This window comes from Scyliorhinus canicula, chromosome 18 (assembly GCF_902713615.1).
Source record: "Scyliorhinus canicula chromosome 18, sScyCan1.1, whole genome shotgun sequence".
Lineage (NCBI taxonomy): Eukaryota > Metazoa > Chordata > Chondrichthyes > Carcharhiniformes > Scyliorhinidae > Scyliorhinus > Scyliorhinus canicula.
Genome location: NC_052163.1, coordinates 72,406,356 through 72,428,949, shown reverse-complemented (window position 1 = coordinate 72,428,949; position 22,594 = coordinate 72,406,356). Strand labels below are relative to the sequence as shown.

The 22,594-nt window shown below is 50.4% G+C and overlaps 1 protein-coding gene across 2 annotated transcripts in view; it reads left to right on the top strand.

The window, feature by feature from the left end:
• tax1bp3 (Tax1 (human T-cell leukemia virus type I) binding protein 3) overlaps positions 1-21,427 on the top strand; it is a 39,810-nt gene extending 18,383 nt beyond the window's left edge. For both annotated transcript variants that reach the window (XM_038777150.1, XM_038777152.1), the window contains 2 exons: positions 16,721-16,798; positions 19,554-21,427. In XM_038777150.1, the coding sequence (XP_038633078.1) occupies positions 16,721-16,798; positions 19,554-19,688 (213 nt within the window). In that variant the 3' untranslated portion in view covers positions 19,689-21,427. The remainder of the gene's footprint in view (positions 1-16,720; positions 16,799-19,553) is intronic.
• The last annotated feature ends 1,167 nt before the right edge of the window (positions 21,428-22,594 follow it).

Sequence of the window (22,594 nt, the reverse complement as noted above, 5' to 3'; positions counted from 1 at the left end):
TTTGCTTTCTGTGCTTGATGCTATTGTTTTGAAAACTTCCGTTAAGAGTTGGGGGAGTAAAGATCCAGCAGCTGGTCGACCAGGGGCGCGATCTGCTAGGCCAGCTGGTAAGGCTGGCTCACAGGAGCGAAGTGGGGGGTGAGCTGAAAAGTGATGGGGGAGGGGGGGAACTGCTTACGATAAGGGGTCTTCCAGGAGGCTGGAGATGGAGACTAGATGGCGGTTGCTGCCTAGGAGAAGTGCGGGCCATGGGCTAAGGGCTGGCCTAGGTAAGGTCATGGCTGATCGACAGGGGAGGGGGGCAAGAGCCTCCCCATCCCCCAACCAGACTGGTTATGCGGGATGTTTGTGGCCTGACTGGGCTGGTCAAGAGGGCCAGTGTGTTCGCACACTTGAGACAGTTAAAGGCAGACGTGGCCATGTTACAGGAGACACACTTGAAGCTGGGGGATTAATTTAGACTGAAAAAGGGATGGGTCGGACAGGTGTTCCATTCAGGATTGGACTTTAAAACAAGGGGGGTGGCCATTGGCCATCCTGATTAACAAAAGGGTGGTGTTTGAGGTGGGGAAATTGGAGACAGACCCGGGAGGCAGATTTATTATGGTGAGCGGGAAACTGGAGGGAATGGCAGCGGTGTTGGTAAATATGCCCCAAACTGGGATGATGTCGCGTTTGTTAGGAAGATGCTGGGAAAATTCCCGGACTTTGACTTGTTATGGGGGGTGATTTTAACACTGTCTTGGATCCTAGGATGGACCAGTCGAGTTCTATGTCAGGACAAGTATCAGCAATGATGAAAGAGCTGTGGGGGTTCTTGGAGCACATAGGGGGTGTTGATCTGTGGAGATTTGAGAAGCCAAGGAGCAAGGAATATTCATTCTACTCTCATGTGCACAAGGCATACTCCAGGATCGATATTTTTATACTGGACAAAACATTGTTAGCGGGGGTGGTGGACACAGAGTATTCAGCAATCGTAGTATCGGACCATGCGCCAAATTGGCTAGACCTACAGGTGAACATGGGAAATTCTCAGCGCCCACAGTGGAAACTAGATGCAGGGCTGTTAGCAGACAAGATATGTGAGCGAGTGAGGGAGGCCATTCGGGGGTATATAAAAACCAACGACACATGATAGACCGTGGCTCGGGTGGTGTGGGAGGCATTGAAAGCGGTCATCAGAGGGGAATATATTTTGATTCAGGCCCATAGGGAAAGGGCTGAACGGGCGGAGCTGGACAGGCTAGTAGGATAAATCTTACATGTGGATAGGAGATATGCGGAGTCTTCGAATGAGGAGCTCCTGAAGGAGCGTCAGAGACTTCAAATGGATTTTGGGCTCCTTTCCACAGGCAAGGCGGAGGGACAGCTGAGGAGGGTAAAAGGGGCAGTATATGAATAAGGGGAGAAAGCTAGCAGGATGCTGGCACATCAGTTGAGGAAGCAGGAGGCGGCGAGAGAGATAGAGAAAATTAAGGATGTGACGGGGAAAGTAGTGAGGGACCCGGGGGCGGTTAATGACTTGTTTCGTGAATTCTATAGTTGTTTATATGAGTCGGAACCCCTGTGGGGGAGGAGGGAATGAACCAATTCCTGGAGAGGCTAGAGTTCCCAAAGATAGATGAGGAGCTGGTGGAAGTCTTGGGGACCCTATTGGGCTCGATGAAATGATAGACGGATCGGGGGCAATGCAATCAGGTAAGGCCCAGGGACCTGACGGATTCCCAGTGGAATTTTATAAAACGTTTTCGGGAATAGTAGGACTGCTGTTAGTCAAGGCTTCAAATGAATCCGAGGAGTTGGGAGTGCTTCCCCCAACACAGACATTAATTTCTCTCATCTTGAAGCGAGACAAGGACCCAGAGAGCTGTGGATCATACAGACCAATTTCCTTTTTAAATGTAGATGCTAAATTACTGGCAAAGATCTTGGCCACCAGAATAGAGGACTGTGTCCCGGAGATAATAGGTGAGGATCAGACGGGATTTGTGAAGGGCAGGCACTTGACATCCAATATTAGATGGCTTCTTAATGTTATAATGATGCCAGCTGAGGGGCGTGAGGCTGAGGTGGTAGTAACCATGGATGTGGAGAAGGCTTTTGACTGGGTGGAGTGGACATACTTAAATAGATATTAAATAGCTAGATAGACTTATGGGATATTTTAGGCAGGTTTGGGTTCAGGCAGGGATTTGTGGACTGGGTCCAGCTGTTATATCAGGCCCCGGTGGCAAATGTGAGAACCAACCGAACCCGGTCAGAATATTTTAATCTCGGGAGAGGGACAAGGCAGGGATTTTCCCTGGCCATAGAGCCTTTAGCAATGGCCCTTAGAGCGTCGTGTGCGTGGCGTGGGAATAGTGAGGTGGGGGGGGGGGGGGGGGGGGGGAGCACAGGGTTTCTCTCTATGCAGATGTCTTGCTGCTTTATGTTACAGACCCGGTGGGAGGATGACCAAAATCATGGCGGTACTAGGAGAATTTGGGTGATTTTCAGGCTACAAGCTGAATTTGGGAAAGAGCGAGATATTTGTGATCCAGGCATGGGGACAGGAAAGGACACTGAGGGAGTTACCTTTTAAAGTGGTGGCGGGGAGTTTTAGATATTTAGGGATTCAAGTGGCTAAAGAGTGGGGGCAGCTCCACAAGTTAAATCTGGGCAAAGCAGTCGACCAAATGAAAAGGGATTTCTACAGATGGGACATGTTCCCGCTGACGGTAGCAGGAAGGGTCCAGATGGTGAAGATGACAGTCTTCCCAAGACTGCTTTTCTTTTTCTTTTTTTTTTAAAAATAATTTTTATTGAAAGAGTTTTTCCATACAGACATTTACCCCTACTAATTTTTAAATTATTTACAACACAATCCCTCTAGGCAAATATCCCTCCCTCGTCCGCCCTCTCGTGCGCACCAGTCCTCTTCCCCCCCCCCCCCCCCAAGCAACAACTTAACAAACAAGGCAGCCTACAGTTTCAGACATGAGCAGCGAGCAGACTTGCCCGCGTTACAGTCGTGCATGTCCCCCCACGACCATTGCTGCCCCCCCCCCCTCCCCTCCCCCCCCCCCTCCCCCCCCCCCCTCCCCGGGTTGCTGCTGCCACGACCCCGAACGCCTATCTCTGATCTAAAAAGTCAAGGAAAGGTTGCCACCGCCTGGAGAATCCCTGTACCGACCCTCTCAGGGCAAATTTGATCCTTTCTAGCTGAATATAGCTAGCCATATCGTTAATCCAAGTTTCAACGCTTGGAGGCCTCGCGTCCTTCCATTGAATTAATATCCTTCGTCGAGCCACTAGGGACGCAAAGGCCAGTGTTCCGGCCTCCCTAGCCTCCTGTACCCCCGGTTCTACCCCGACCCCAAAGATCGCAAGCCCCCATCCTGGTTTGACCCTGGACCCCACCACCTTCGACACCGTCCTTGCAACCCCCTTCCAGAACCCTTCCAGCACCGGACATGCCCAGAACATATGCACATGGTTCGCTGGGCTTCCCCGACATCTGACACACCTGTCCTCACCCCCAAAGAACCGGCTCATCCTTGTCCCCGTCATGTGAGCTCTATGCAGCACCTTAAATTGAATGAGGCTCAGCCTCGCACACGAGGAGGAAGAATTGACCTTCTCCAGTGCATCCGCCCACGTCCCGTCTTCTATCTGCTCTCCCAGCTCCCCTTCCCACTTGGCTTTCAGCTCCTCCCCCGATGCTTCCTCCGCCTCCTGCATTATCTTGTAGATGTCCGATATCCTCCCCCCTCCGACCCAGACCCCCGAGAGCACCCTATCACTCGCCCCCTTACTGGGGAGCAGGGGGAACCCCTCCATCTGCCGCCTAGCAAATGCCTTCACTTGTAAATATCTGAACATGTTTCCCGGGGGGAGCTCAAACTTCTCCTCCAGCCCTCCCAGGCTCGCAAACCTCCCCTCTATAAACAGGTCCTTCAGCTGCCGTATGCCCACCCTGTACCAGCTCTGAAATCCCCCGTCGATGTTCCCCGGGATGAATCTATGGTTCCCTCTTATTGGCGCCGCCAACAGACCTCCCTTTTCCCCCCTGTGTCGCCTCCACTGCCCCCATATCTTGAGGGTGGCCGCCACCACCGGGCTCGTGGTGTACCTCGTGGGGGGGAGCGGCCATGGTGCCGTTACTAGGGCCCCCAGGCTTGTGTTGCCACAGGACGCCCTCTCCATTCGTTTCCAAGCTGCCCCCTCCCCTTCCATCATCCACTTGCGCACCATCGACACATTTGCCGCCCAGTAATACCCCGAGAGATTGGGTAGTGCCAGCCCTCCACTGCCCCTACTCCGCTCCAAAAAGACCCTCCTCACCCTTGGGGTGCCGCGCGCCCACACGTAGCTCATGATGCTACTCGTCACCTTTTTGAAGAAGGCCCTAGGGAGGAAGATGGGCAAGCACTGAAATAAAAACAAGAACCTTGGGAGGACCGTCATTTTGATTGACTGCACCCTCCCCGCCAGCGACAGTGGTACCATGTCCCACCTCTTAAATTCCTCCTCCATCTGTTCCACCAGCCTGGAAAAGTTCAACTTGTGGAGGGTCCCCCAGTTCCTTGCCACCTGCACCCCTAAGTACCTAAAGCTCTTTCCTGCTCGCTTGAAGGGGAGTCCCCCAATTCCCTCTCCCTGGTCCCCCGGGTGTATCACAAAAACCTCACTTTTGCCCAAATTTAGTTTGTACCCCGAAAAGTCCCCAAACTCTGCTAATAGTTCCATTATCTCCGGCATTCCCCCTTCTGGGTCTGCCACGTACAGCAGTAGATCATCCGCATACAGCGATACCCGATGTTCCTCCCCTCCCCTAGTCAGTCCTCTCCACCCCCCTGAACCCCTCAGTGCCATCGCCAACGGTTCAATCGCCAGTGCGAAAAGTAAGGGGGATAGGGGACATCCCTGCCTGGTCCCTCGGTGGAGCCCGAAATACTCCGACCTCCTCCCGTTTGTCACTACACTCGCCGTCGGGGCCGAGTAGAGCAACTTCACCCACTTAATAAACCCTTCCCCAAACCCAAACCGTTCCAACGTCTCCCACAGGTACTCCCACTCCACCCTATCGAATGCCTTCTCCGCGTCCAGCGCTACCACTATCTCAGCCTCCCCCTCCACTGCTGGCATCATAATTACATTCAGCAATCTCCGCACGTTCGTGTTGAGCTGCCGCCCCTTCACGAACCCCGTCTGGTCCTCATGGATTACCCCTGGCACACAATCCTCTATTCTAGCTGCCAGGATCTTTGCCAGCAACTTGGCATCCACGTTCAGAAGCGAGATAGGCCTGTAGGACCCGCACTGCACGGGGTCTTTATCCCGCTTCAATATCAGGGAGATCAGAGCCTGCGACATTGTCGGGGGCAGAACCCCCCCCTCTCGCGCCTCATTAAAGGCTCGTACCAGTACCGGTCCCACCAAGTCCACATTTTCTTATAGAATTCCACCGGGAACCCATCTGGCCCCGGCGCCTTCCCCGCTTGCATCTGACCTATTCCCTTGACTAGCTCCTCTAGCCCTATTGGCGCCCCCAGCCCTTCTACCAGCCCCTCCTGGACCCTTGGGAACCTCAATTTGTTTAGGAAGTCCTCCATTCCCCCTCTCCTCGTCGGCGGCTCAGACCGATACAACTCCTTGTAAAAATCCCTGAAGACCCCGTTCACTTCTTGCCCCTTCTGCACTACCTTCCCGCCCCTCTCCTTCACTCCCCCAATCTCCCTAGCCGCATCTCGTTTGCGAAGCTGGTGTGCCAGCATCCTGCTCGCCTTTTCCCCATACTCATAGACCGCGCCCTGCGCCCTTCTCCACTGCGTCTCTGCCTTCCTGGTGGTCAGCAGGTCGAACTTGACCTGCAGGCTGCGCCGTTCTCCCAGCAGCCCCTCCTCTGGTGCCTCCGCATATCTCCTATCCACTTCCAATAGCTCCCCCACCAGCCTCTCCCTCTCCTGCCTCTCCTTTCTTTCTCTGTGTGCCCTTATGGAGATCAGCTCTCCCCTGATCACTGCCTTCAGGGCCTCCCAGACCATCCCCACCTGCACCTCACCCGTGTCATTCAAGTCCAGATAGCTCTCAATGCTCTTCCGGACTCTTTTACACACCTCGTCGTCCGCTAACAGCCCCACATCCAGCCGCCACAGCGGGCGCTGGTCCCGCGCCTCCCCCATTTCCACATCCACCCAATGTGGTGCATGATCAGAGATCGCAATGGCCGAGTACTCAGCTTCCCGTACCCTCGGGATCAGCCCCCTGCTCAACACGAAGAAATCGATTCTGGAGTACACTCTATGGACGTGGGAGAAAAAGGAATACTCCCTCGCCCTCGGCCTACCAAACCTCCATGGGTCTACTCCTCCCATCTGCTCCATGTACCCCCTCAGCACTTCTGCCGCTGCCGGCCTCCTATTGGTCCTTGAGCTCGATCTGTCTAGCCCGGGGTCCAGCACTGTGTTAAAGTCCCCCCCCATGATCAAGCCCCCTGCCTCCAGTCCCGGAATGAGGCCCAATAGGCGCCTCATAAAACCCGCGTCATCCCAGTTCGGGGCATATACGTTGACCATCACCACTTTCTCCCCCTGCAGCTTACCCTTCACCATCACATACCCACCCTCCTTATCCGCCACCACCTCCTCCGCCACGAACGACACCCTCTTTCCCACCAGAATCGCCACCCCCCGGTTCTTTGCGTCCAATCCAGAGTGGAACACCTGTCCCACCCACCCCCTTCTCAGGCGAACCTGGTCCACTACCTTCAAATGGGTCTCCTGTAACATTGCTACATCAGCCTTCAGTCCCTTCAGGTGTGAGAATACCCTTGATCTCTTGACCGGCCCATTCAGCCCCCTCACGTTCCAAGTGATCAGCCGGGTCGCGGGACGACCCGCCCCCTTCCCCTGCCGATTAGCCATGTCCTGTTCCCTGCTCGCCCCGGGTCGACCCTCCCCTTCTGACCCGCTCCCCATGGCGATGGCCCCCTCCCCCCACCCCTCCAGTCCTCCACTTCCCGTTCCTGGTCTTTCCAGCAGCAACCCGGTGTCCCTCCCTAACCCCCCCCCCCCCCCCCCCCCCCCCCCAGGCTAGGACCCCTCCTAGCCGCGATGTACCCTCCATCGTACTCCCGTAAGTCAGCTGGTTTACGCTGACCCGGCTGCTCCTGCCACACTACGACTCCTCCCGGCTTGGGGGGGCCCCCCCCTTGCCACTCCTCCCTGGCCCCGCTCCAACGCGGGAAAGGTCGCCATTGCTAGCCACGCCCCGCGCTCCTCCCCTCCCCCCTCCTCTGCCCCGCGCGCGGGAAAACAGAGGAAAGCCCGCGCTTTCGCCCTGCCACACCCCACCCCGCCATCTTCAGTTCCACTCCCGTCCCCGTCCATGCCTGTAAAGAACCCCCCCTAGGAGCCCATATCCCCGATCTGCTCTCCCCCCCCCGTCCCGCCTCCCCAACTTAACATTATAAATAACAGATAGATAACAAATAACAATGTACTTAACAGTCGCCCTCTACCAAACAATATAAATAACCATGAATAACCACAATAACAATAACTAAGGGAAGTTGGCAAAGGGGGGAAAAAACATCAGAAGAAAAACCCAAAGCAAGAGTTCAGGATCCAAACAAAGAAAGAAGAAAAAAAAGGAAACCGTTCCAATAAGAGTTGCCCAGTTCCGACCCAGCCGAAAAAAAACCGCTTGTTCAGCTGAAAGTACCCGAGCGGCTACGGCCGCCAAGTATCCCCTGGGTCTAATTCGAGTCCAGTTTCTCTTCCTGTACAAAGGCCCACGCCTCCTCTGGGGACTCAAAATAGTGGTGTTGGTTCTTGTAGGTGACCCACAAGCGCGCTGGCTGCAGCATTCCGAACCTGATCCGTTTTGCATGTAGCACCGCCTTCGTCTGGTTGTACCGGGCCCGCCGCTTTGCCACCTCCGCACTCCAGTCCTGGTAGACCCTCACCGTCGAATTCTCCCACTTGCTGCTCCTTTCCCTCTTGGCCCACTCCAGCACTCTCTCACGATCGCTGAGTCGCTGGAACCGCACCAGCACCGCCCTCGGGGGCTCATTTGCTCTTGGCTTCCTAGCCATGACCCTGTAGGCCTCTTCCAGCTCCAGGGGCGAAGGGACGGCCCCTGCCCCCATCAGGGAGCTCAGCATTTCTGCTACGTATCCCGGGAGGTCTGACCCCTCCAGGCCTTCTGCCAGGCCCAAGATCCTCAGGTTCTTCCGCCTCATTCGGGTATCCAGCTCCTCAAAACGGCTCTGCCATTTCAGGTGGAGTGCCTCGTGCACCTCTACCCTTCCCACGAGGACCGTGGCCTCCTCCTCCCTCGCAGTCATCTCCTGCTGCAGCTCCCGAATCGACGCCTCTTGGGTCGCCTGGGCTCCCATCAGCCTGGTGGTCGTCGCATTCATTGACTCCAAGAGCTCCATTTTCAGCTCCGTAAAGAAGCGCAGGAGAGCGGCCTGCTGCTCCTCCGCCCATTTCCTCCATTCCTCGGGTGCGCCACCGGCCGCCATTTTGGTCTTCTTCCCCCGCTTTTTTTGGGGAGCTGCTGTTGCTTTCTTTACCACCCCACTCCGGGTACCGACCATAAAGTTGGTCTGGTTCTCCTCAGGGAGCCTTCCCCCACCGGGATTTGTCCGTCCAGCGCCGTTGGGGCCCTCCAATCGGCCCGAAAACACCTTTGTAGCAGGAGCCGCCAAACGTGCGACTTAGCTGGTCATAGCCGCAACCGGAAGTGCTTTTCTTTTTCAATGCCTTCCGATTTTTGTCCCAAAGGCCTTTATTTAGAAAGATAAACACACCGATTACAGGTTTTGTGTGGCGGGTAAACACCCCCCCCCCCCCCCCCCCCCCCGGAGAGTAAAGAGGGCACTCCTGGAGCGGGGTCGCAGAGAGAGCAGCCTGGCCCTACCGAGCTTTATTAATTATTAATTACTGGCTGGCCAATATATCGATGGTCAGAAAATGGATAGTGGGGGATGGGTTGGCCTGGGAGTTCGTGGAAGTCATCCTGCAAGGATACGAGTTCGGAGGCTGTACTAACAGTGCCGTTCTCGCCGGATTGGTACTCTGTAAGCCCTGTGGTGGTGACAGCCCAAAGGGTGTGGGGGCAATGGAGGCAGCACATGGGATTGGAGGGGCGTTGGTGTGGTCACCGATTTGTAACAATCACTGGTTTGTCCCGGGGAGGCTGGATTGGGGCTTCAGGAGGTGGCAGAAGGCAGGGATCGAGAGATTTGAAGATTTATTTATCCAGGAGGGCTTTCCGACCTTGAAGGCACTGGAGGAGAGGTTTGAGCTACCGAGCGGGAATGGGTTTTGATATCTTCAGGTCCGGGACTTTGTTCGAAAGCAGGTTCCAAGCTTCCCTCACCTCCCCCTGAGGGGACTATAGGATGAGATGATGTCAAAAACTGGGATGGGAGAGGGGAGGATTTCGGAGATATACAAGGAGTTGATGGAGTGGGAGGGGGCTCCGATCAGGGGGGTGAAGTGAAAGTGGGAAGAGGAGCTGTAAATGGAAAAGTGGGGAAAAAGCCTTGAAGAGAGTCAATTCATCCTCGTCCTGAGGCAGACTTAGCCTGATCCAGTTCAAAGAGGTCCACAGGGCCCACATGACGGGAGCCCAGATGAGCAGGTTCTTTGACGAGGTGGAGGACAAATGTGGACGATGCGAGGGTAGCCCTGCCAACCATGTGCATATTCTTGGCATGTCCGAAGTTGAGGGGATTCTGGCAGGGATTTGAGGACATTATGTCAGAGGTCCTGGAAGGGAGGGTATCCCCAAGTCCAGAACTGGCAATATTTGGGGTATCGGATGATCCGGGGGCCAAGGGGGGCGGAGAGGGAGGCCGATGTCCTGGCTTTCTCCTCCCTGGTGGCCCGAAGACTGATTTTGCTGGGATGGAGGGACTCAGAGCCCCCGAAGTCAGGTGTGTGGGTCAGCGAATATGGCGGGGTTTCTCAGCCTGGAAAAAAATCAAGTTCGTCTTGAGAGGATCAACTCAGGAGTTCGCCCAGAGATGGCAACCGTTCATCGACTTCTTCAAAGAAAATTGAACGTCAGCAGTAAGGGGGGGGGGAATAAAATAGGATGCATGGCAGTGTTAGACAAGGACTGGGAACTCGGTCTACGGTGTAGCCATCTGGGATGGCCACTTCCAGAATACAAAATGGATGATCGCAATGATGTAGGGAAATATGGACAATGTTAAGAAAGCAGGCAGGCACAGATCCTGTACGCTTATTGAGAAGACAGCTCCCAGACGAGACTGAAACTGTAGGTCAATTAACATATTGATGGCCCATCTCCAGGAGCAAAGGAAAGATACTCAAGCTACCGATCTAGCTCCAGACACCCCGGCGCCAGTTCCCCAAACCGAAAGCGTAAAAAAGCAAGGCCAACGGCCACCTAGGACACGCCCAGCCATCAGGACACCCACCCCTTTATTGGTCAAGATCAATACAAGTAATCAAGATATGGCCCAATTGATTGGGGCCAAGTTCAAGGCCGGCCCAAAAGCACGCGAAGCCCCTTCGGGTATAAGAAGAAACCCCCGAGAGAAAATCGCTCTCTTGGACTCGGCTCTCAAAGCGGAGAGACCCGTCCAGCAGCTACACCAGAAGCAAGTAAGCCCAAGGTCAACGCTCACTACCAGACGGACAACCTTAGATGTTTTCCTGTTACACCTTCACACCCAACAGCCTCAGATCCGAACAACGGCCAATGTTCCTCTGACTGAGTGGGCACCCGCAGTTAAGTATAGGCGTTAGCATTAGCGATAGTTTAGTTTGTGGTATTTTGTGCATGAGTAGATATTACTGTGTGTGTAAATAAATAGTATTGACTTTGAACTAACTAACTGGTGTATTGGTTCTTTGATCAGTATTCGGGTTTGAACCTTGTGGCGGTATCGAAAGATACCTGGCGACTCTAGAGCAAAACACAATTAGGATTAAGGAAGGCGGCCATATTGACTGCCATATTTATAACCAAATAAATATAGCAACAACGGGTAATTAGGGAATAGGGCGTGGGCAGTAGGGGAATTTGTTTTTTTAGGTTATTTGCGTGTGTCGGCCCACGTAGGTTTTTCTTTTAAGAAATGTTAATGTGTTAAACTGAAAATTACAAATGCTTCAATAAAATATTTTCTAAAGCAACATTGCCCTTTCTGGCATAAACTTGCTATATAGCAATTAACCAGATTTGAAAAGTGCTTCATTGGCTGTGGGTTGTCCTGAGGTTGTGAAAGGTGGTATGGAAATGCAAGACATTTTCCCCTTTTTTTCTGTTATGCTTTTTTCTGTTACTGCTACATGACCCCCAGCCCCCATGTGGGTTATACTGCAATCATGTCAGTTTTTTCTTCAGATGCCCACTGTCTGCACTCGTGAGGCTTGAAGCTTTGTGTTTTTTCTGTTGTAATATTGAAACCCTATTAATGGATCTGGAGCCAAAGCCGCAGATTCTAAACTGTAACCCATTGCTGAGACAGGCCTCCCTCATTTGATTCTGCCTCTCAGCAGTCCGGTCATATCAAACCATCAAACCACTTTTGCAATCAGGAGACTGCTTACAAATCATCAGTCACATCTGCCCGTTTCTTCACCTATCCCCAAGGCAGAGAAACAAAGGCTGCAAGCAGCACTCTGAGAACATTGTTTATTTAACTACAACACTGCTGTTACCAATTCCCGTCCAAAATATAAATTGACGAGATATTTATTGAATGGCAGTGAGTGTCAGAGAGCTGTAAAATAGGTCTTCCTCATGCTCCCAGTCTTGTACTGGATGATATCATTCTACATTTGCTTGCAGATTATTTTGAGAATATACATTGGATAAATTGAATTGATACAGATTGGGCTGGGGTGGAGGGGAATGTGGACCCTCTGCAATGTGAGTCCAGGCTGGGGGTTTGGTTTGCAATCCCAAGCCTCATCTATATATATATATATAGGACAGGTTGGGAGAGCAGTTAATGAAGTATTTGACATCTTATTTTTTAATATGGGCATGGAATACAAAAGCAAGGAAGTTTTGTTAAACTTGTATAAAACAGTGGTTCAGACTCAACAGGAGTGTTGCATCCAGTTCAAGGAGCAGCAGTTCAGGGAATGTGAAGACATTAGAGGGAGTGCAGAAAAGATTCACGAGAATGATCCCAGGGCTGAGGAACCTATGGAAGCTAAAGTTTTCACTTTTTTATTTGAAGAAGAGAAGGAGATGTGATAGAGGTATTCAAAATGATGAGGGATCTGGACAGAGGAGGCAGGGAAAAACTTCCCACTTGTGAAAGGATCAAGAGGGAGAGGGCACAGATTGAAAATAATTGGCAAAAGAAGCAAAAGCTGGGGTCTGGAATATACTGTCCGACAGATTAGTGGAGGCAGGTTCAATCAAAGCATTCCAGAGGGAATTAGAATGATCTGTGCAGGGTTATCAAAGAATCCCTACAGTGTAGAAGGGAGCCATTTTACCCATCGAGTCATCACCGACCCATTGAAAGAGCACCCCACCCAGGCCCAAACCCCTGCCCCATCCTTGTAACCTCACCTAACCTGCGCATCTTTGAACTGTAGAGGGAAACCAGAGCACCCGGAGGAAACCCACACAGACACGGGAACAATGTGCAAACTACACACAGTCACCCAAGGTTGCAGTTGAATCCAGGTCCCGGCACTTGATGCAGCAGTGCTAACCACTGTGCCGCCCGTCATGGGAAGAAGCAGGAGAATGGCACTAAGTGAATTGTTCATTTGGAAAGCTGGTGCAGACAATGGGCCAAATGGTCTCTTGTTCTGGAACAATTCTGTGATTCTCTTCTGAACCAGCGGTGACTGTTTCTGGGATAAAATTATACAAGCACGGTTTGTCTTCTGCTACATCATCATCTTCAGGTGGCATTAGCTGTAGGCTAACTGAGCACAGAGCAGACATTGACATGAGCACTTCATGTGCATCTCGGTATCACACCAGGAAATGCTTTTCTCCGTTGAACTATTGAAGGGACTTGGTCGCAGTTGATGCAAGAACTGAACCCTTGGCCCTATATTATTGACTCAGTTGCTGCAATGCCAGGCAGGTACAGTTCCAGAATATACTTCAGCCAGAATGAATATTTTGGGGTGAGTTGCTGAGATAGGGATTTGAAAAATTGTGGTAAACACTTGTAAACAAATAAAGGTGGCACAGTGGTTAGCACTGCTGCCTCACGGTGCCAGGGACTCGTGTTCGATTCCGAGCCTTGGGTGACTGTCTGTGTGGACTTTGCACATTCTCCCCGTGTCTGCATGGCTTTCCTCCAGGTGCTCTGGTTTACTCCCACAAGTCCAAAGGTGTGTCGGTTAGGTGGATTAGCCGTACTAAATTGCTCCTTAATGTCCAGGGATGTGCAGATTAGGTTACAGGACCTGGGTAGAGTGCTCTTTCAGAGGGTCAGTGCAGACTCGATGAGCCGAATGGCGTCCTACTGCACAGTACGGATTCTGTGATTTGTAATGATGCTTTTGCAGATGATCATGTCGGGCTGTTATTGCTAAAGTTCTGTTGAACATAGTTCTTTTTTTTAAACACATTTTATTCAAACTTGTATCAAAGTAGGTTACAGCAAATAAATACCCCGGGGAAACATTCTTCCCAACAATCAACTATACAGTTTGGACAGATTTTTCTCCTTTTTCAAACCCCCCTCCCCGACCCCCCTGTGACGAACAGCTCCTCAAACACGGTCACAAACATCCCCCACCTTTTCTCAACTCCACTGCTGAGCCCCTTAACTCATACTTTATCTTCTCTGACACAGGAAGTCATACAGGTCACCCAACCATATTGCTACTCCCAGTGGCGATGCCGACCGCCACTCCAAAATTCGTTGCCGTGCAATCAGAGAGGCGAAGGCCAAGACATCAGCCTTCCTCCTCTCCATGAGGTCCGGCTTCTCTGAAACCCCAAATATTGCCACCAAAGGGTCCGGGTCCACCTCCTCCTCTACTATCCTGGCTAAGATGGTGAACACTCCCACCCAGACTTTTTCACAATCCCATGATTCGCTGGCCCCTGCCCACACCTCTCACACTCATCTGCTACCCCCGGAAAGAACCCACTCATTCTTGCCTCATATGCACCCTGTGCACCACCTTAAACTGTATCAGGCACATCCTTGCACAAGAGGAGGTCCTGTTTACCATTCGCAGTGCCTCACTCCATATTCCCCAATTGATCTCCATTCCCAACTCCGCTTCCCATTTCTCCTTGATCTTCACCACCCACTCGCCTCTCTGCTCCCCCAGTCACTTATATACATCCCCAATTCTTCCCTCCCCATCCACATCCGGAAGCAGCAGTCACTCCAGCAGGGTGTATCCCAGCAATCTAGGGAATCCCTTCCGGACCTTTCGTGCAATGTCCCAAACCTGTAGATGCATGAACTCACTACTCCTTGGCAGCTCTACCCTCTCCCTTAGCTCCTCCAGTCTGGCGAACCTTTCCTCCAAATACAAATCCCTCACCTTGACCAGCCCCACTTCCCTCCACCTCCTGTATACACCATCCATTCCCCCCCGGCTCAAACCCATGATTCTCGCACAGCGGCATTAGCACTGACATCCCTTCCACCCTAAAATGCCTCCTCAGCTGATTCCATATCTTCACCGTGGACTGCACCACTCGGTTCCCTGAATACCTACCCGGAGCCATTGGCAATGCTGCCGTCACGAAAGCCCTCAAACTAGACCCCTTACAAGATTCCTCCTCCATCCTAACCCACTCTACCCCTTCTCCTTCCCACCACCGCCGCACCTTGTCCACATTCTCTGCCCAATAATAATGAAGTTTGGCAACGCCAATCCCCCCTGCTGCCTCTACCTCTGTAGCCGGGTCCTCCCCACCCTCGGCACCTTCCTTGCCCATACAAAGTCAGAGATGATTGTGTTCACTTTCCGAAAAAGGGCCTTTGGTATAAAGATCGGGAAGAGCCTGAAAGATAAACAAGAACCATGGCAGAATATTAATTTTCACCACTTGGACTTGTTAACTGCAGTGTATCCCACCTCTTAAGATCCTCCCTGGCCTCCTCCACTAGCTTCGTTAAGTTCCACTTATGGAGCCCCGTCCATTCCCTCACTACCTGAATCCCCAAGTACCTAAACCTATCCCTCATAAATGTCATCCCCCCCTAAATTAGCCTGCTGTGCCAGCTCATTCACCGGGAATACCTCGCTTTTTCCTACATTCAGCTTGTATCCCGAGAACCCTCCAAACCTTCCCAACAGGCCCATAATCCTTCCCATGCTCTCCAACGGATCCGAAACATACAGCAAGAGGTCATCAGCATAGAGCGACACCCGATACTCCCTCCGTCCCTCATTATCCCCTGCCACTCTGCCGACCCCCTGAGAGCCATAGCCAATGGTTCCATGGCCAGCGCAAACAGCAGCGGCGACAGTGGGCACCCCTGCCTTGTACCCCTGTGTAAGTCAAAGCTTTGTGAGCTCATATCATTCGTCCTCACCCTCACTCTTGGCTCCACATACAGCAACCGCACCCATGCCACAAATCTCGGCCCAAACCTTCCCAAAACTTGGAACAAATACCGCCACTCCACCCGATCAAATGCTTTCTCCGCGTCCATGGATACCACCACCTCCGGTACCACAGCTCTCGACGGATTTATCACCACATTCAACAGCCGTCTTATATTACTCGCGAGCTGCCTGCCCTTCACGAAGCATGTTTGATCTTCTGCAACCACCCCCGGGACACCATCCTCCCAGCCAACACTTTCATATTCGTGTTCAATAGTGATATGGGTCTATACGACCCACATCCCACCGGATCCTTCCCTTTTTTGGGATTAGTGTGATTGCTGCCTGTTTCATCGTCTCTGGCAACTCCCCCTTCTCCAGTGCTTCATTAAACGCCCCCAACAGAAGTGGTGGCAGGTCCGCCGCAAATTCCTTATAAAATTCTGCCGGGTACCCATCCGGCCCAGGGGCCTTCCCCGACTTCATATCCCTGATATTATCCAGCACCTCCCTCAGCCCCAGGGGCTCCTCCAACACCTGCCTCTTTGCTTCTTCCACCTGGGGAAATTCCAGCTCGTCCAGAAAACACCCCATGTCCTCCTCCTGGGTCTGCCTCATAAAGTCCCTGGTAATACTCTCTAAATGCCTCATTTATCTTCCCTGGCTCTGACACCACATCCCCAGTCCGGATCTTCAATATTTCCCTGGACGCAGCCTGCCTCCGCAACTGGTGCACCAGCATGCAGCTTGCCTTCTCGCCATGCTCGTATTGACTGATACATAGTTCACTACCACCTTTTGTCTTGGGGAGGTGAGCTTTATGTGAAACAGACGATAGCAGCTCTGAGGCAATTGGATAAATGTTTAAATGAGAAAGAATTGTGGAGCTATGAGGAAAAAGCTGCAAATGAAACTAAGGATTACTCTTCAAAAGGGCCATCATATTCCTGATGGGCTGGATGGCCTCTTTGTGAGCTGTATTTTCTATGATAGGGTCAGAGAAAGATCCTGTAAGAGGGATCTCCTGGCATCTACCGGCTGCATTGCACCATGCCTCAGTGCCTTTGGGGCTCAACGTGGCCAGTAGAACACGCCTGCAGTTGTTGTCTGGTTATTATTCTGTTTAAATAATTGTAACTACTATTGTGATTACACTACCACAACCAATTGTTTTTCTCTCTTTGTATTTCCAGGGTATATATGTAACGAGAGTCTCAGAAGAAGGACCAGCTGAAGTTGCAGGACTCCAGATTGGAGATAAGATCATGCAGGTTGGGTTTGCAGTGTTGTACAGTGCTTGTAGTCAGGCTTTATTGTCCATTTAACAGTTCTGTCTGCTCACAAAAAATGACTGAGCCAATGGTGCCTCTTACAATGTTATACTCCAGGTTCACGTTGCAGTCCTCCCTAGTTGTATACAATACTGTTACACAGAGGAAGGGGGAGAACTGGTCATCGAACCAGTGTGCATCTGTGGGTGGTGCTGCTGATCGCCAGCCAAGCAGGATTCTTTGGCGTGCAATTAGGGAAACGAAAGCTAGGGCATTGGCCCCCTTCCCCATGTGTAACTCTGGCTACTCCGATGCCTCAAAGATTGCCACTCTCTGGCATGGCTTCACCCTCACCCCCACAACTTTGGACATTGCCTCGGAAAAGGTTGCCCAGAACCCAGCAAGACAAGCCCAAAACATTTGGGTGTGGTTGGCTGGGCCCCTCTAGCACCGTTCACATTTATCCTCCACTTCCGGGAAGAACCTGCTCATTCGGGTTCTGGTCAGGTGCACTCTGTGCCCCACTTGGAGCTGCATTAGGCTGAGCCTTGCGCGGGAGCAGGTGGTGCTCACCCTGCTCAGTGCTGCGCTCCAGAGTCCCCATCCTACCTCTCCCCAGTTCATCCTCCCATTTTGTCTGGTCTCGTCCAGTGGAGTCCGGGCTCTGTCCAGTAGCTGTCCGTGTATTTCCCCACATAGCTACCCCTTCTCATTGCTTGTACCCATCAGGTCCTCTAGTAGTGTGGTTTCTGGGCCCCCAGGGTACTCTTCTGTCTCTTTGCGGAGGAAGTGTTTATTTGGAGGTGTCTCATTCCTGTCCTTTTGCTAGTTTCCACTTCCTCGTCAGTTCGTCTAGTTTTGCCAGTCTGTGCCCTACATAGAGGTCCCCGACCATCAGTGTGCCCCCATCCCGCCTCCATCTTTTGAAGGTGGTATCCAGCATGGCTGGGGGGGGAATCTGTAATTGCCGCATATGGGAGCCATGGGGGACATTTTGGTTATCCCGAAGTGTTGTCTCAGCTGGGTCCACGTCCTCAGTGTGGCTGGTACCACTGCGCTTGTTGTGTATCTTGTTGAGGGGGATGGGAGTGCTGCTGTGGCCAGGACCCAGAGAGTCGTTCCTTTACAGCATGCCTCCTCCATTTGTACCCAATCTGTGTCGGGTTCTTGTACCCATCCCCTCACTCTTTCTGCCGTTGCTGCCCAGTGGTAGTATTGTAGGTTTGGTAAGGCCAAGCCCCCTTTGATTTTCCTTCTTTGCAGTGTCTGTTTGGAAATTCTCGGGTTCTTACCTCCCCACACAAACGCCATGATTAGAACGTTTTGGAAAAAGGTCTTGGGGATGAAGATCGGGATGGATCTAAACAGGAAGTGGAACCTTGGCAGTACATTCATCTTGATCGTCGGCACTCTCCCCGCCAGGGAGAGTGGGAGTGAGCCCCACCTTTGAAGGTCTCTTCTTACTTCCTCCACCAGGCTGGTCAGGTTCCACTTGTGGATCTGATTCCAGTCTCTGGCTATCTGGATCCCCAAGTAGCGGAATCTGTTCTGGGCCGTTTGAACGGGAGCCCCTTCAGCTCTGTCCCTCCCCTGTTTGGGTTCACTGGGGATGCCTCGCTTTTGCCCAGGTTAAGTTTGTAGCCCGAGAAGGTTCCAAACTCTTTCAGTATTTGCAGTATTGCCTTCAGTCCCTCCTGTGGCTTCGAGAAATAGAGGAGCAGGTCATCCGCATAGAGTGAGACTCTGTGCTCACTGTCTCCTCTTCGGATTCCCTTCCAGCTTTTCGCGTCCCGCAGGGTTATCGGCAGAGGTTCGATTGCTAGCACGAACAAGAGTGGGGACAGGGGACAGCCCTGTCTTGTTCCTCTCTGCAGCTGGAAGTATTCAGAGCTGGTGGTGTTAGTTCGGACGCTTACTTTGGGAGCGTTGTACAGGAGCCTCATCCAGGTGGTGAATCCTGCTCCTAGTCCAGTACTTCTAGGAGGTATTTCCATTTGATTCTGTCAAAGGGCTTTTCTGTGTCCAGGGAGACGATCACCTCTGGTGTTCTCTCCAGGGGGCGGGGGTCATTATTACTTTCAGCAGCTGCCTGATGTTTGCTGTGAGCTGCCGACCCTTGACAAAGCCCGTTTGATCCTCTGTGACCATCTCTGCAACACAGCCCTCCAGCCTTTTGGCTAGGACCTTTGAGAGTATTTTTGCATCCTTTCTCTACCTTTCTGCTGGTGATGAAGGGAAGACTTGAGAGGAAAAGCCTGCAATTCCTTCCAATCTGTTTGATGGGCAGCTATGTAGCTAGTTTTCTGTGAAACATTCAGAGAAGGATTTGGCTTGGTTTGAAGCCAGTATGTGGAAGAGGAGATGTAACAGTCTGTACTACATTCTAGTGTAGTGAAGTACACCGTGCAGGGTTCTCTGTTCAATTCCTAGGCCTCGGTACATTTACTTGGATACCGGATAGGGAAAGGGCGTACTCTGTATCATAGGGAACACCAATCAGCTTAGTTAAACTGAAAACACTGGTGGAGTGTGCTGTTTCGGTCCAGTTTAGTATGATGAATTAATGCAGAAAAAGTCTCTCTTGTTTTTGACACTTTTCAGAGATTAGGAACACCTATGTGACTGGTCAGTGATACTGAACCAAGGAAATATCCAGTGCAGAAGCAAAGAGGATACATTGCAGAAAGACTGTCTTGCTTAATAATGAATAAATGTAACTGTAATGGGCAGTGTTCTAATGTCTGTTTTCTTACAGGTGAATGGTTGGGATATGACGATGGTAACACATGACCAGGCCAGGAAACGCCTGACTAAGAAGAACGAAGATGTTGTTCGGCTTTTGGTAACCCGTAAATCTCTGCAGCAGGCTATCCGCCAGTCACTGCACTAATCAAACCCTCACTGCGACCTCAGCTTCACAATTTAAAGAGAAATTATCCTGTATTTGAAGGCCACTTTATATTGCTGCAACGTATTATACAGACCATGGCTAACTCGTATTCCTCACTAGTAGACCAGCAAAGGCACTTGCTATTTAGGTGTATAGATAACAAAATACCACACACAGATCTCACCGAGACTCACATGAATCTCCTTTTGGTGGAATGTGCAAACTCTTTCGAGAAGCTGCACGAATACCGATTGCACAACGTTATCTTCAGGACCATGATGCCAAAGTGAGAGAATTCTGGGACTTGTGATACTGGAGACTGAAATGGACAAACGTTTGACTTGTTCCTTTGACATTCCTCTGGCTGCTATTTCAATACAAAATGTAGCCCATTTTAAATGATTTTAATTCACAACCAAAATGCAGAAGTTCTGTAAAAGGCATTGTTGCTATTTCCAAATATCTTTGATATGGTTTGACTGATTAGATCAGAGGCAGGTATGTGTCAGAACTGGGTGTGTCTCCTGTGTTGTACTGGCACTACATGAGCAACTCCATGGCCAGTTGTGATTAAAGTGAGAATTCACTGTGGTGGTGCCAAAATGAGAAAAGGTGCAGTTCCAATGAATGATGCTGTGCGATACGAACAGTGATCGCTGATCATGGGTAACAAGATGTTTTGGCAGGAGTGATTTATTTAAAAACCAATTGTACCAAACAACCTATAGCCGTACATTTCTAAATTCTGAACCCAAGCAGGTGTCTAGAAGTTTGAGATCTGTTTGAAGTCACTTTTCATAATGTACTTTTTATAGTCTTTTACTGAATAATCTTTTCTAACACAGCCCGTGCCTTCATATACTTAATCCTCACTACTAACTTTCCAATGCAAAGTACAACCATGGGTGCTATCGACTCCTCTCAAAAGAAGTGGGAACCAGGTTATTCTCAGTCACACTACCCTATACTTTCATTTTTGAACTGTAGTCCTGATGCATTACTGAATAACTATCCAGAGTCCCTGAAAGTGCCTTCGTCCCCAGCTCTTGCTGTATGAAGAGAAGGGAAATTTCACTGCAGTGCCTGCCATGCAAACCTGCATTGGACTTTCTTTAGCTGCAATTATGGAGACCTTTCACATGTATAAAGATAAAAGTAACATTTTGTACATGGATAAGTGTCAGAGGCACGTGTGTTCAGTTGCCTGAATAAATACGTGGTAGTGTACTTACCTGGTTGCTGATGTGCAATCCTAGTTCCTGTAGTTGGAGTACCAACAATGTATGGGTGATGTTTTGTGAGAAGCTGAGGTTTCCTGGGTTCTAATATCCTACTGTGCCAGTTCCTTTTGTGCACCGTCAAACTTTTTACTGCAGTACTGATGGGTGTTGAATAACCAATGCTGATTCTCACCAAACAGTGCTGCATCCAGGTTGCACATAGCCTATGCTCTTCACAGCATTGACTTGTTATATAATTTACTTGGGACTTAGCACCTCTTTCTGATTGATTGTGTTTTTTTAGTAGACAAATTACTTCAAATCACAAGCCATTCTACACAGACACCGCCACATCCGTTGTGATCATGAAATGCTTTCATAGTTTAATGTATTAGAACCTAATGATTGGGTTGAAACTGTTAGTGAAGGATCTAAAAAGGAAAAACAGAGATTACTCATTGCACAAAATAAACTTTTCACTGTTAAACTGCTTTCAATAAAAACACTTCAGTCATTAAATAGGAGCTTGCGACTTGTTCATGAAGAATACAGTGCTCATAAGGACATATTGCTACCTGATCTGAAACATTAGCCGCACTGTCTGAATAGTGTGGTTGCTGCTGGTTATCTAGTGGACCATTGCACTGATCACCTAGCCCATGTGTTGGCCTCCTCTTGGTTCAGCAAGTCCAACACATTCCTTCTCATTCCAATCTGCTATGGCCATGAGCTGTTTGACCGGTTTTCAACAGAAAGGAGATGGAAACAAATAATTTTTAATCTTCACAAACAATACATATTAAAGTTCAAACAATGCTTGGTAGTTATCTATCAGTCATCATCAACTGATGCATTCTCTATGGCAATGCCGCTGCTAATCAGAGTCCACTTGCCAACATTAGTGGGAGTTCATTTGCCCTCCCACCCACAGCGAAGAGAGACGACTCCGGTTTCTTTGTTCACCGGTTTATTCGGGTAGAGGCAAGAGAGCTATATATATCTGATGATGATGCATGAGCTCCCAAATCAGTACAGCTCATCTTTGTTATACATTTTACAGAAGTGCAATTACAGTAATCACAAGTTAACATGATTTGCCATTTTACTAGTTATCCAATGAAGAATTATAAATATACACTAATTATACTATCACAACAAAGACACGCCCACGGTGTTTATGCCCTTTAACACTGATTTACAATGGACAAAGCTTGTGCCTTATCAGAAAGTTCCCATTCTGCTCAGTTCTTATATGGTCTAGCATCTGAATCTTGAGTCCTTGCAATACAATTTTACTTTCACCAACCAATCAGCACTCTTTGCTCATACAGTTTCCCCTTATATTGTGAAGTGACCTGATGAGTGCAAGATGAAAAGCTTTGACATGTCTCTCTTTTTTCAGCAAAATTCAAGTTTTGTACACCAAACAACTATTTGTATATCTGAGACAGAGGTACAACAATGGCCAAATTCAGGATATTTAGAACATAGTTTAACTAACAGGTAAGTTAAGAACAGAGGCATTTGATAAGGTTTCCCATGGCAGGTTGATGGAAAAAGTGAAGTTGTATGGGGTTCAGGGTGTACTAGCTAGATGGATAAAGAACTGGCTGGGTAACAGGAGACAGAGAGTAGGGGTGGAAGGGAGTGTCTCAAAATGGAGACGGGTGACTAGTGGTGTTCCAC